A 14,466-nucleotide genomic window follows, 5' to 3' on the forward strand; every position below is an offset into this window, starting at 1 on the left:
AAAAAGTCCCCACTTCTCAGGCTGTTAAGGGATGAAAGGGGCAAACAACAGCAATGCCCACCATGGTTTTTTGGCGTTTTCCCGGTACCAGATGCTGTGCTAAGCATATTCGTGTTTTCACCTTTTTATCCTGCACAGGTGCTGTGATGTGACCATCCCCATTCTACAGATGAGGAAACTGAGGCACACAAGTTCAGTGACTGGCTAAAGAGGCAGTTCCCCCGGTTCTGGCCCCAGTGCCCCTGATGTTTTTACCTTGCATATGGTGCGCCTGGTGCTTAGCAGGGCAAGCACGGGTTGGTTTCCAGCCTCTTGCCTGTGGGATGGACTTGCTCATTCCTGGAAGGCTCTGGTCATGATGTGTGTTTCCTTGATGCCACCATTTGGGTTCAAACTCTGGTTCTGTCCCTTCTCTCTGATCTGTCTACTTCTCATTCTGTAGCCCCTGCCTGGCTCAGTTCATTTTGACACTGCCTGAGTGGCTTCCATGATAGCATCAAGCCACTAAGCTGGTTCCCCTGCTGTTCAAGTTCTGTCTTTATTTTAACTCATCCTGCTCTTTCCAGAGAGTAGCTTTCTCTGAGGGGCAGTGGAGCTCAGTGGTTAATCACTTGGGCTCGGGGCTTTGGACCAACCAGGCTTCTCTCTGTGACTGTGAGCAAGTAACTTCCCTCCATGAACTTCCATTTGGTCAGTGAGTCCTAACAGTGGCACCTTCTCCTAGAGTCATGGGGCTGCTGTGAAGCAAGGCAGACAAAGCCCTGCAAATGGTCCCCGGGCAATAGTAGCAGGTGTGGCCATTCATGCCCAAACCATCAGGGCCAAGATAATCCTATCTCTGGCCCAGTGGGGGGGGGGCGGGTAGGCTGATGCCAGCAGCCACCTCCGCTGACTGCACACCTTCTCTGTGTTCCTCCACCCTGGGGATAAATCATTGCTCTCCCTGCTCACTGCAGGGATACTGAGGAAGGGAAGGAGCATGTCTGGATCAGGCATCATATACCATCTGTAAGATGGGGATAAAAAATAGAGCCTTCTTTCTCTGGCGGCTCTGAGGACCAGCAGCATCATATTGATGAAACCCTACTGCAGCCGAAGGAGGGGCTCGGCAGATGGGAACTGCTGTCATCGTGTCGCGTCTGCACTGTTGAGCTCCTTACAATGGCTCTCTCTTGCCTCCTGGCCCTGGGCCGAGCAGCCTGACCCAGCAGCGGGGCCCTGCATGACGCCTCCCTTCCGCTATTAGTTTATCTGACATCATCTCCCATGCCGGCCCATCTGCTCCTGCCTGCCCATTTCTTTTGTTCCTTGCACAACCCCCTGTGGGGACACTTCACTTTCCCTTCATCTCCGATCAGAGCACCTCCACCGCCCCCTTCCTGGAGGACCACGGCAGCATCCTTCCTGGCTGCCCTGTTGCTCTTCATGTTTGAGAAAGCCCGTCCTCCCCTCAGCATCCAGAGGGAGATCACACCCCCTCCTCCTTAGAGAGCAGCCATGGTTTTCCTGCAGACTGAAAACAAACCTGAGCTTTGCCTCCCAGCTCATAATTCTCATTGATGTGGCCCCTGTCCACTTCCTCAGCATCACCTCCTCTTGGCCTTCTCTGGATGGCTTGACAGCCTTGCTGGCTAGTGTTCTGTTCTACAGCACCCGAGTGCCTTCCTGTTCCTGCCTCAGGACCTTTGCACTTGCTTTTGCCTCCCCTCAGGGCACTTTTCCACTGAAAGTTGTAGAAAGCATGCTATCTTGCTGTCTCCTTTGCATCTTTTAAGTCTTAGTTGACATTCCTGTCCTTAGCGAGGCCTCTGACTTATGCATGAATCAAGGTCTGACCTTGTCCTGCCTGCCTGCAGGGGAGCCCTCCATCCCCCCCACCCCACTCCTTCCCAGAGGCTCTGGAGCCGCCTGCAGGGAAGATGAGACTGTGCCTGACTTCTCATTTCCTCTGTCGATTATGCTCTAATGATGCCAATTACCTCCCTCACTCCACATCATTTTTCTCAGTGTGTCTCATTCCCTCCCAGGTGCTGAGGGAAATAGGCCACCAAGCCCTCCTCTCCAGGCCCCTTGAGGGGCCCAGCCGCAAAGATACTCTTTACTCACAGCCTTTAAAATGGGTATTTAGGATTTCTCCTGTGGAGCAGCAGGTCAGGGATCTACATTGCCACTGTAGTGGCTTGGGTCGCTGCTGTGGTGTGGGTTCAATCCTTGGTCCCAGAACGTCCACATACTTTGGACATGGCTCCCCCCAAAATGTGGGTTCTTTTGAATTGTGGCTGCTGGTGGTGTTGTGGGGCTGGAAATAGAGGTGCCCGTGTGAGGAAACTGCAGGAATAGTCCGGGGCCTTGTTTCCCCCCCTCTGTGATGGGGGGGTTTAGCAGCGCGTACCCCATAGACCTGGTGGGAGGATTGAAGGAGCCTTTACTGTGGTGCTTGACAGGAGATATTGGTACGAATTGCAGGCTGCCTTGTCCCCGCCTCCCATGTCATCACTGTTATTCTAACATCTGGGCTGAGCTCCTGGACATTCTTGGGAAGACGTTCTCTGCCCACTTTGGAAGAGGTCCCAGGTAGCCTTTCCCCACAGAGTCCCCGCCATGGCCAGTTGGCCTTGGAGCATCCTCTGCCTTGACTCTTGGTTTCCCTTCATAGATCAGTGGGGCCCCTTCTCTGGGTGGCCTCAGGGATCAGACTTTATGCATGTCATTTCAGTAGGAGTCCAACTTGCTTTTCTTTTGTCCCCCAATCTGTTAGCACCAACATCATTTTCTATTTTGGAGGGACAGTGGTCTGGCAGTTGAGAAAGCGTGCTGGTCTGGATGATACAAGTGGTGTCTTTGCTCCTTGTAGCTATGTGATTTCAGACAAGGCGCTGCCCCTCTCTGAACTGCTAGTGTTTTCCTTCGGTGATTTCTAAGTCAGTTTATTTATTTTTCATCTTTTAATTTTTCATTAAAGGCTAGTTGAGTTACAATGTTGTGCCAATTTCTACTGTACAGCAAAGTGACTCAGTCATACATATCTCTACATTCTCTAAGGCTGTTTCCTGCTCAGAGATTCTAGGGTTCAGAAATCCAGGCGAAACTCAGTCTCAGAATAGAATTAGACTTTGTGCATGAATGTGGTTTCTCCAGTGGGAAATGGCTGTCTTCTGGGGCCACACAGATAATTGTACCTCCATGGCTCCACTTTGTTAGAATAGAAGGCCTACTGTATGCATGTGGATGGAAGGAGGAGGAAGAAAGGGTGAGGAAGAGAAACTTTAAGTCTGTGGTTCTTAACCTTTGAGAATCTGGTGAAAGTCGTGAACTAGGAAAATGCTCGCACACAGAATATTTGGCATGCCATTGCAAAGGGGCTCTCGACTCTGGTTAAAAACCATCTACTTGGCAAGTCCCCACTGAACTATGAGCACCTCCTCCAGGAAGCCTTCTTGGCTCCCACCCTGTGTTCCCCAGTCCCTGTGCCCTTCTCTTCCCTGTGTTCCTCAGAGAGGCTGTCATTATCTGTCCCTTCCTGTCTCCCCATGGGAGGGCAGGGGCCACCTTCATGGTTCCGTGCATGCCTCGTACTTGGCACTGAGGTAGGTGTCGGCAAATATTGGCTGAACGGAGCTGGAGACTCTCTCCTGAATCAGCACTGAATTGGGGGTAGCCTGGCCTTACTCCTTGGGGCAATGCCTATTCATTTTTGAGTGGGTTCGGAAGCTGGCGGCCTCCAATGCCAACACTTCTGTTTCCACTGTTGGGGGCTGATGAGTAGCTGTGGAGATGTGAAGGTCGCCTGGACAGCACACTGCTGCCTGGGAGGGGCCAGGCTGGGCTGGAGGGGAGGGACGTTCACGGAGGTGGTGTCACCAGGCCTCTCCCTTTTTCTTCTCCCGCTCCTGCCCCATCCAGCTGGAGCAGAGTGAAGCCAAGTGTGAAGATGCCTTGAAGACCCAGAAGGCGCTGACAGCTGACCTGGAGAGCATGCACAGCGAGCTGGAGAGCATGACCCGCAGCAAGAGCCTGGTACCTGTCCCCAGGGGCTGGGGGCCTGGCCCTTGTGGGCTTACTGTGTGCATGGTGTTAGAAGAGGGACAAGGGTACTCGTTGTAGTGTACTTGGAGGGGCAGACATCCATGGTAGACCTACTGGGTGCTGGACACACTTGAGAGCCCAGGCCGCCTATTCAAAGCCAAGGGTTATAAAGGTGTAAAGGCACCTGTGAGGGTCAGCAGTGTGCTCACCTGTGCAAAGGTAGGCAAGGAACCTGCTGTGGACCCAATGTGTACTCAGCCCTATGGGGCTGCTTCCAGTAAGAGCCTGTTGTTTGCTCAGCACCTGAAGTGGGAACCCAACTATCCATTGTGTGCCCACACTGCCTGCCACTGGAATCGGCTCCCAGTCATCTGTTGCCATCCTACTGTGTGCTTACCACCCTAGGAGGGCACATGCTTCTCATTGTTGGGCTACTGTAGGTCCTTTCTTCTAAGTGGACACAAGGGTAACCCTCGTGGGCCCACTTGGGCTCACTTCTAAGAGGGACTCCACCATCTGTTATGGGCCTGTTCTGTGCTCAGCCCCAAACAGGGATCAATGAACACGTGTTATGGATCTGTTCTGTTGGTGAAGACCAGGTGTGGGTTTCTAGTGCCTTTCTGGTTGAACAGGCTTGGCTGAGATTTTTACTCAAAACATAAAATCCTAAAGTTTAGTTAGAGCTTGAGACTTACAAGCAAAAGTTTGTCTCAAGATCCCTCTCTGCCCTTTTGTCTCAGATTTCGTTTGTGCTAGATTAAGGGGAACTTGCCCACAAACGTTCACACACAAACTGGGATGAATATTACACACTCACATACAAAGTCACCAGACACACAAAATAAATGCCCTCCCAGATTAAATGTGCATCTAAATTGAGCCATATTTACTGAGCATGTTACACGCAGGCCAAGTGCTGGGAAGTACCTGTGAACAGAGCACAGCCCCTGTGAGGAATCCTGAGATTACACACACCTCTGCACCTTGCACACATCCATCGTATGTTTGCAGATTCCTGGGTGCGTTTACACAGATACGTATCCATTCAACATGGACACGTATCCATTCACAGACACACATGCTGCATTCACACACTCGCATGCATGCCAGGTACATACACACAGCTGTCATGCCCACGTAAGGCACTGACACAGCCATGGCCTCCCTCACAGGGAGATGTCCGCTCACCTGACACTCCCACAGGCAAGCCCCTCTTTGTTCTTCATCAGCCCCATGCAGCCCCCTACCATTGTCCTGCCTCCACCAGGTGGACGAGCAGCTGTACCGGCTGCAGTTTGAGAGGGCGGACCTCCTGAAGCGCATCGACGAGGACCAGGATGACCTGAACGACCTCATGCAGAAGCACAAGGACCTCATTGCTCAGGTGACGGCCTCAGGCAGAAGGGGTTTGGCAGCCTTGGGTGGCGTAGGTGGAGGGATTGAGACGGTGATAGGGTTAGACCACTGTTTTTAGGACCTCGGAGGGATAAATGCCACAAAGTTATTAGGAATTGTGAATTGCACTCATTTTTGGTCATAGTGGAAGTTTATTTGTTTAATTATGAAAGCAGTAGATTTATATGCCCATTATAAATAATTTAAACAATAAATACATGTGAAAAATGGAAAGCGAGGGGCCCTCCTACCCTCTGGAATCCTTCCCTTTGGGGATAGTCACATTCAACCGTTTGGTTCAACTCTTTTTAAGGACCTCTACTCTCTATTGCCTCATTTAATCTCTGGACAAACTCTATGTAGAGGAAATGAGCAGAGGCTCTCAGCCCATTTTCCAGATGACGATACATGGTGCAGAGAGGGTCCATGGCTTGTCAAGGCTGGTAGCCAGGTGCAGAATTCCAGTTACCTGACACTCAGAATAGTTCTCTTCCCTCAGAATTCTGGTTCTAGTGCCGTAGCCAGCTCATTCTCTCTGGGCTCTTCAGGGTGTATAATAAAGTGCTGGACAGTTGACCAAAGCTATGGGCTTATGTAGTAGGAGTGACTCAGCAAACACTGAGAGGACATGAGAGGTACCCTTTTGGAATCAGCTGTTGTCATAGATGCTCTGAGATTCATAGACAGCTGTGGGTGGATGAAGAAGGGATTTCTGGCAAAACATCAAGGTGACATTTTTTGTCCCACCAGTCTGCTGCTGACATTGGGCAGATCCAAGAACTGCAGCTGCAGCTGGAGGAGGCCCAGAAGGAGAAGCACAATCTTCAAGAACAAGTATGTCCTCAGCACCACCATGTCATGAGGGAGGATCCTGGGAACTATCAGTCTTTTGGTCATTCAGTTATTCAACTTCAGATGCATGCTGGATGAAATGAGAACAATCCCAGCATGCAGGCAGGTAGACAGACTGACAGACAGACAGACAGACAGACAGACACACACACACACACACACACACTCACTCTCACTCCCACTCATGCTTGTTCAGCATCCATAGGTGCCCCACTCAGCAAGACTCATCAGGCATTCGGTGCAGAATTTCTCTCCCGGAGAAATGGCTCCAAGGAAAAGGGGTTGGTCTGTGTAAGACAGGCTCATCTTCCTTTGTGAAATCTTCCTTTGAAGTCATGGTTCCTCCAAACACCCCTGAATTTCCCACATTACCTAGCGGGTTGCTGTTATCCATGAAATTCTCAAAGCTCTTCTAGAGCCATTGCCTGTGCCCACATTGCACGTGGCTGTCGGAGTGACCGAGTCTCCAGCGGTGTCTGTGGGCACAACAAGTGGAACAAAAAGAAAGCAGGTGTGGCCATTTGCTGGCTGCTTGTCATGCAGTGGGCACTAACCTCCCTTAGTCCTCACACATGGCAATGAAGAAACAAGGCTTAGGGAAGGACACTTTCCAGACTCATCCAGGTGGATGAGCCAGACTGGGAACCCCGATCCATGTGCTCCCCAAACCACTCCTCTTGGTTGTGTCCTTGAGGCTAACGTTTGCTGCCCTCACAGAGTGGCTGTGGTCCAGGTAGGACAGGCAGGCAGAGAAGCAACTGAAAGGCCTGTTTGGAAGATGAAAGCACAGGAAGCATCACTTCCCAGCACCCAAGACCCAGGGGGCCGGGTCCAGTGTGTGCACGTGCACCTGAGCTGAGGAAGAGCAGGGTGGGTGGGCCCGGGGCTGGGTCTGGCCAGGTTCCCCTGTTCGGGGACTTGGGGCCAGAGGGTGGTCACCCCCCTCGTGGGTTTGCTCCCAGCTGCAGGTGGCTCAGATGCGCATTGAGTACCTGGAGCAGTCCACTGTGGACCGAGCCATCGTCAGCAGACAGGAGGCCGTCATCTGTGACCTGGAAAACAAGACGGAGTTCCAGAAAGTGCAGATCAAGCGATTTGAGGTACTTGTAGATGAGTAAACACTGCTGAGACCTAGAGCTGAGAGGGCTTCCTATAAGCCCTGCTTCCCACCCTCCATCTGTCCACGCCTGTGCCTTTTTCTGGATCTGTGTTACTCATCCCTCTCCTGTCTGCATTCCCTCCCTCCCTCCTCTCTTCCTTTCTTCAGTCACACCATCCTGCAAGCTACCCATCCACTCAACCTTCCCCCTTCTGTCTGTCTCCATACACCGTTGCTGGCCCACCCATTGTCCCCTCTCCATTTGTTCTTCCTTTACTCTGTATTCTTTCCTCTCTTCCTTTATTCTTTCTTTTTTTCAGACCTTGACCCTCTGTCCATCTTCTAATCCATTGAACCCATTCTGCTCACCTCCATCCACCTGCGCAGCCACATATGCACCCAACACTCATTTTGAGCAGAAACTGATTTTGCACCTAGTGTGTGTTAGGCTGTTTTAGGTGCATGGGAGGCAGTATATTACACAGACTCTGTTTTCCAGAAACGTAGAGCTTTATAGGAGATGCTGGTATGATATATACATAAACACACATAATATGGAGAGAGGGCTGTGCGGCTTGGAGGATGGAGGTGCCTTAGGGGTGGGGAATCAGGGAGGCTTCCAGGAGGAGGTGGTGTTGGTGCTGGACCTTGAAGGGTAGGTAAGACTTGTTTGGGATGGGGTGGGGTTCAGTGATAATATTCACAGTAGCTCTGTACACCGGTGGCCTGGGACGTTCACGGAGGATATCACCATCGCCAAAACCTTCCACATCAGCCACTGCCCTTGACATTCACCACAGTCCTCTGGGGCAGGCAGGATAGACGAGAAGGTGACCCTAGAGAGGTCGAGCGACTTACTCAACATAAAGCCGGGGAGTGTCAGTGACAGGAGTAGATTGCCCCTTGATCTTCACCCCATCCTGATCTCAGGTTCCAGTGTCCCTGCTGCAGCTGGCTTACTCACAGTATGATGGTGTGTCTGGACAGTGGGAGGCTGCACGTCTTATTTTGAAACATTTTTTTCCCGACTCCCTCTTGGGCATTTGGTGTCTAGGAAGGCTGCTCTGGTTGAAGGTCGGAGAAAAATTCTTCTTTGCCTTGACCCTCAGTGGTTCTTGGAATTGCCTAAGATGGGTGCCTCGGGGACACAGTTTGAGGACTACTCTTCTTAGAACACTCCTGCTGCCCTTTGAAATGGCTGCTAGGCTCCATTTGAAGAGGAAGAGGAAATGAATCATAAAGCTTTCCTTTTAGACCATTATTCAGTCTCTGATCTGGAAAGGGGCTCAGAGTCCGTATCAAGGACCTAAAATATTCATGCCAGCTCCGTTTTATGTCAACACTTGAGTATTTGCCCATCAGAATCGATTGGTTCCAGGCTTGTTGGCCAACTAATGAATTCTGCAGAACAGCCCTTGGGTTTGTTTTCTGTAGCACTGGTGATGCCCAAGGCTCTTTTTTCTCTATTCATAGTTTCATTGTGTCCTCATGGATTCCCCCCGACACACACACAAAGAAACATGCCATAAAATATTAGCGCTGAGGCTCATGAGAGATGATTTGCTCAAACCTCCTTATTTTACAAATCGAGAAACCAAAACCCAGGTTGGGAAAGGGGTGTGGACCCCCCCCCCCCCAGCGTGGCGTTCTCTGCACTGCACCACTCCAACCTCCCAAAGCAGGAGTTGAGTGAAGGCTGCCGAATGAATTCCTAACCCATAATCAGCACATCCTGTGTGCCATGCGCTGAGCTAAGCCTTCTGCATAAGTTCATGTGTTCAAGCTTGACAGCATCCCTGTCTTTCAGAGAGGTTAAATAACCTGCTCAAGGTCGCACAGCAAGGAAGAGGTAGAGGTAGGATTTGAACACAGAACATATTCAGAGTCAGTCACTGTACTACACAGCCTCTCAGAATAGCAGCTATCATTTCCTGTGTTCTCTTCATTTTTGTGTCAGAAATCAGGATGATTATCCCGATTGCTTTATAAACTTATGCACAGAGACTCAGCAAAGGATTTCTCTTTCTGGAGCTCCCTGTTTCCAGCCCCAGGCCTCTAACTCCAAGGTGGGTGTGTGCTTTCCAGGTCTTGGTGATCCGGCTTCGGGACAGCCTGATCAAGATGGGCGAGGAACTCTCCCAGGTGGCCACAGCCGAGTCCCAGCAGCGGGAGAACAGCCAATATTACCAGCGGCGCCTGGAGGAGCTGAAGGCGGACATGGAAGAGCTGGTACAGAGGGAGGCTGAGGCCAGCCGGCGGTGCGTGGAGCTGGTGAGTGCTGTCCCCAGTGCCCGCCCTCAGGTGAGGGACGGCTTAGGAGAGGGAGCCCTCTTTCCTTCAAGTTGGGAGCCTCAGGGGCTGGTCTCTGGAGCCAGTGGGGTAGACCCAAAGAAGGGAAGAAGCCTGAGGGGATGGGTGGAGAGGTGGCATTGCCATTGGCTGCAAACTCTGGGGGCGGGTCCAAAGTGAGCCAATCGCATTCTCTCCTGCTGGGTGGCTTCCAAGCACCTTTGCAGACTTACTTGACTGCATCACACATTCTCCTCCAGAGGCCAAGCGGCCTCATGCCAAGAGCAGAGAATGGACAATTATTAAATGTCTCCATTGCTTGGAGTCCTAACACCCTTAATACCCTGTAATCATCATAACAACCTCATGAAGTCAGTATTATTATCCCATTTTACAGATGAGGAAACTGGAGGCTTGACAGAGGTAAGATCATGTGTCTAAGGTCATAGCTAGTAAATGTGAGCCCTCTTTCTGGGCTATTAACAGCAACCACTAAGGTAAAAGACAATATTTATCATGCAAAACCCACTATTTATTAAGCAGTTGCTATGTGCCAGGTTCTGGGTTAAACCTTCATACCAGTCCTGTGAGGTAGGTACTGTTCTTGTCACCATTTCCACATGGGGAAACAGAGGCCCAGGGGCACACACATGCCAAACTAAGGCCCAGAGTGAAACAGTCACTTACCTGAGGCCACACACAAGTAAGGCTTTGGTCTGTCCAACTCTGTAGTCTATGCTTTCATTCACCAAGCCATGCTCTGCCTTCTGGTGTGGGCCAAGGTGTGTTTTAAAATTTGTTTCTTTCCCATGGGAAGTTTTCTTTATAGTTCATTGTATTTTCCTGAGAACAGTTTTCCTATAGGAATCACAGCATCTGAGAGGACCTGTTCCTCCTCTTCCCCACGGTTCCAGAGACTCCAGGTTTCTGCCTCTGTAGCCTGGGAGGCACCTGGCACCTCTCCGCCCGCTCCTGTAGAGCCTTCTCTGAGATACAGCATGATGTGGTTTGGCCCAAAGGTCTTTAAATCCCCATCATCGTCTGTCCGCCCTGTCCACTCTTGCTTTTGTGGCAGGTCTCACCACCTTGTCCTCCCGCAGCAAGTATATTTCTTGGGTCTTTGCCTGCCACGGCCAGGGTCATTCCCATTAGCTTTACCCTTGACAGGCCACCAACCTGGCTGTTGTGGGGGGTGGAGAGTGGGGAGATGAGGCTCCGCACAGAGACCCAGGTTCCCAGACAAAATCCGAGTCTGTGACTGCCAGTTCCTCCACCCCTAATGGCCCAGGGTGAAGGAAAGGCTCTTTCTTCCAACTGACAGGATAACTTCCTCATTAACTGGCCCTGTTTCTCATGCAGCCCAGCTCCCCTCCTGCCAGCTCTGGCTGGAGTAAGAGAACATCCCTGCCTTCCTCCTCTGATGTCTTCTTTAACTGGCCAGATGCTCAGGATTTCTGGTCAGATCACGGAGTGGTTTTCTTCCTCTCTCCTCTGCTCTCTTTTGCTCTCTCCTCTCTTCTCTCCATCCCTACTCCCATTCTCAGGGACAAGTTACGACCTTTAAAGACCCTAAAATATGGAAAAGATTATAGCACACTCATATGAATCAAAATTAAAGCACAAAGTTTGCATGTACACTGAAATTAGACCTGCATCTTTCCCTGTTTGCTGATTGCAAGATTCTGGGTAAGCTTACCAAGGCTTTACTAGTCTTTTTATTTTGGTGTGTTTGGGATTCGGTGATGTTTTCTAGCGCTGCCTTATTAGCAAATTACTAAAAACCAGGTGGCTTAAAACAAGAGAATAAGAGAAATTTAGTCTCTCACAGTTCTGAAGGCCAAAAGTCTGAAGTCAAGGTATTGTCAGGCCTGTGCTCCCTCTGAAGGTTCCAGGGTAGAATTCTTCTTACTCTTCCAAATTCTGGTGGTTCCAGGAGCTCCTTGGCTTATGGCTAGGTCCCTCCAATCCCTGCCTCTGCTCCACATGGTCCTCATTCCTCTGTGTGTGTGTCTCAGATATCCCTGTCTTTTTCTTAGGAAGACACCTGTAATTGGATTTAGGGCCTGTCCTAAGTCCAGTTTGATGTCATCTCCCCGTCCTTACCTTAATTATAAGGATTCTTTTTCCAAATAAGGCCATGTTGACAGTTCTGGGCAGACGTAACTTCTAGTGGCCACCCTTCGACCCACCACGGGAGGGAGGGCATGTTCCTGCCTAGCTGTGTTCTGTAATCATTCTGTGAATGAGCAGGGCTCACAGAGACAGGGCAGCTGACAGCCTTGTCCTAACCCAACCTACTTGCCCTCAAGTGTGGCCCTTGCCTTTGGGCCCTGGGCTCTTCCCACTGGGGGGAAGGGATGCTGTCATATTTCCTGGTTGTACTCATCTGTCCATGAGCACCTGGTTGTTCATGCAGCACCGACTCAGCCTGGCACGGGGGTGGGCATTGAAGGGAGGGGCAGGGAGTCGGAAGGGCCCTGCTCTTTGAAGAAGCTCACAGTATGGACGGAACACGGCTGACCACTGTCATTGTCAGAGGAGCCCTGTGGCTGAGGCCCCTCCTGTTGGTGGGCATCCTGGACCCTTCCAGGAGATGGCATCACACCTCTCCAGGTTCAAGTCTATGCCACCAATTTCCCTTCCTCCAAGGCACCCCTGTAAGATGGGGTGGCTGTTCCGTGTGTTTTCAACAAACCTCACCAGGAACCTGCAAGGCCGTCAGCATTCTGGTTCTCTCACTCATGCAATTGATATATATCTCTAGTTTTCAGTCCCAGCCAGACCCAGTGGTAGATGTTGGGAACTGCGGGGAACCAGATGCACCCTCCCCCCACCCCCCAGAGGAGCTCTCACTGAGTGGAGAGCTGTAGCCAAGGCCATCCCTTGTGTATTTTATCTGCTCCTCTGCAACAGGCACTCAGGACTTGCCTGGGCAAAACCAGGCATCCACATGCTGGGATTTGGAGGGTCCTTAGAAGGCCAGTTGGCATCATGCTCCCAGGCACCACCATAAATCGTTTCATTGAGTTAACTACTGCCCTTTCATCCTCTGTGTTTTATTTATTTTTTATTTTTATTTTTTCGTCTTTTGTCTTTTTAGGGCCGCACCCGTGACATATGGAGGTTCCCAGGCCAGGGGTCCAATCGGAGCTACAGCTGCCGGCCTACATCAGAGCCACAGCAACGCCAGATCAGAGCCATGTCTGCCACCTACACCACAGCTCACAGCAACACCAGATCCCCAACCCACTGCGTGAGGCCAGGGATCAAACCCGCAACCTCATGGTTCCTGGTCGGGTTCATTAACCACTGAGCCACTATAGGAACTCCCATCCTCTGTTTTTTAAATTTCGGATCTCCTTGGGAGGGATGGAATGAATTTCTGAACTCTCTGGTCAAGCATTCATTCATTCATTCACTCATTCCCTGGACAAACATGTATGAGTCACTCTGTGCTTAGGCTCTTTGCAGATATTGTCTTCCTTCATGCTTCCATCACCACCCCCACCCCACCCCGGGTGCAGACGTGCTGGATGCATGGCCTGGGGCTGCAGAGTCAGGAGCAGCAGGTCTGGCATTGGCTTTCCTACGAGTCCTTTCAAGCTAATCCCTGGGACTCCATGCTGCCCGCTGACCCAGCCCTGCTGCAAAGTGGCCCTGCTGTGGGAGACCCCCGCAAAGGATCTCTCATTCTGGGCCCCAGCAAGAAGCGGGAAGGATGTTGATGGATCTCCCCTCTGTGTTCATTTCCACCTGTCCCATTTGCTGGTACCATTTGTCACTGTTGGTGTTGGTTTAAAGGGCTGTGCATGGTCTCATGTGAATGATTTACACCCTGGCTGGCGCACCAGCACATCCAGATCAGGATCAATTACCCCGTTGATGGAACTTCTCATCCCAGAAAAAAAGAAAAATGAGATTTTGCCATTAATTTTCGTAAATGTACTATTCCTGGAGACTCCAGGATCCATTATGGAGAAAAGAATATTCTGGCTCTAAATCATTCAAGTCCCTTTGTCTTTGGAGTAGTGAGACAGCTCATCTGTGGATTTATATCCTATTGTTTTTCAATAGTTACAGAGCTCAGGAGAGACCACCTCAGCCCCAGGACAGGGTATCCAAGGGGGTCAGGGGCAGTTGGGAAGAGCTGAGGGTGACAGGAAAGCTTCCGCTCTGTCTGCTCTTAGCCACACATACTGGTTTCGGAGGCTGCACCTGTTGGGTTCACCCTTCAGCACTTTGGCCTCACCCTCTAGTCTTAACTGTCCCTTGAGCCTCGCATCCCTTTCACAAGCTTTCCAGGTCCCAAAACCTTAGATGGCACTTCTGCTCACTCTTAGCTCACCACCCAGTGACCCAAGCTAAAAATCGCAGTGGCCCATCTCCTCCTGGCTCACACAGATTCGCAGCCATGCTGCTGATTTTATTCTACTTAGATATTTTTCAAATCCATCCCATGTCCCAACCCTGCGCCCTCTGGATTTTTTTTTTTTTCTTTAGGGCCTCACCTGAGGCATATGGAAGTTCCCAGGCTAGGGGCTGAATCAGAGTTGTAGGTACTGGCATATGCCACAGCAATGCAAGATCCAACCTGCATCTGCAGCCTATGCCACAACTTGTAACAACACTGCGTCTTTAACCCACTGAGCAAGGCCAGGGATCAAACCTGCATCCTCATGGCTACAGGCTGGGTTCTTTACCTACTGAAGCACAGTGGAAACTCCCATCTTTATTTTAATCTGCAGCCCTTCTGGTCTGGGCTGCACAGTTACCTTGTATCTTGGTTCCCCCACTCTTGCTCACCA

The 14,466-nt window shown here is 50.9% G+C and overlaps 1 protein-coding gene across 2 annotated transcripts in view; it reads left to right on the top strand.

The window, feature by feature from the left end:
- MYO18B (myosin XVIIIB) overlaps positions 1-14,466 on the top strand; it is a 237,253-nt gene that overhangs the window by 164,409 nt on the left and 58,378 nt on the right. For both annotated transcript variants that reach the window (XM_047761184.1, XM_047761185.1), the window contains exons 35-39: positions 3,904-4,017; positions 5,294-5,410; positions 6,172-6,255; positions 7,236-7,373; positions 9,458-9,643. In XM_047761184.1, coding sequence (XP_047617140.1) covers positions 3,904-4,017; positions 5,294-5,410; positions 6,172-6,255; positions 7,236-7,373; positions 9,458-9,643 — 639 coding nt within the window. The remainder of the gene's footprint in view (positions 1-3,903; positions 4,018-5,293; positions 5,411-6,171; positions 6,256-7,235; positions 7,374-9,457; positions 9,644-14,466) is intronic.

The sequence above is a fragment of the Phacochoerus africanus genome, chromosome 15 (genome assembly GCF_016906955.1).
Source record: "Phacochoerus africanus isolate WHEZ1 chromosome 15, ROS_Pafr_v1, whole genome shotgun sequence".
NCBI lineage: Eukaryota > Metazoa > Chordata > Mammalia > Artiodactyla > Suidae > Phacochoerus > Phacochoerus africanus.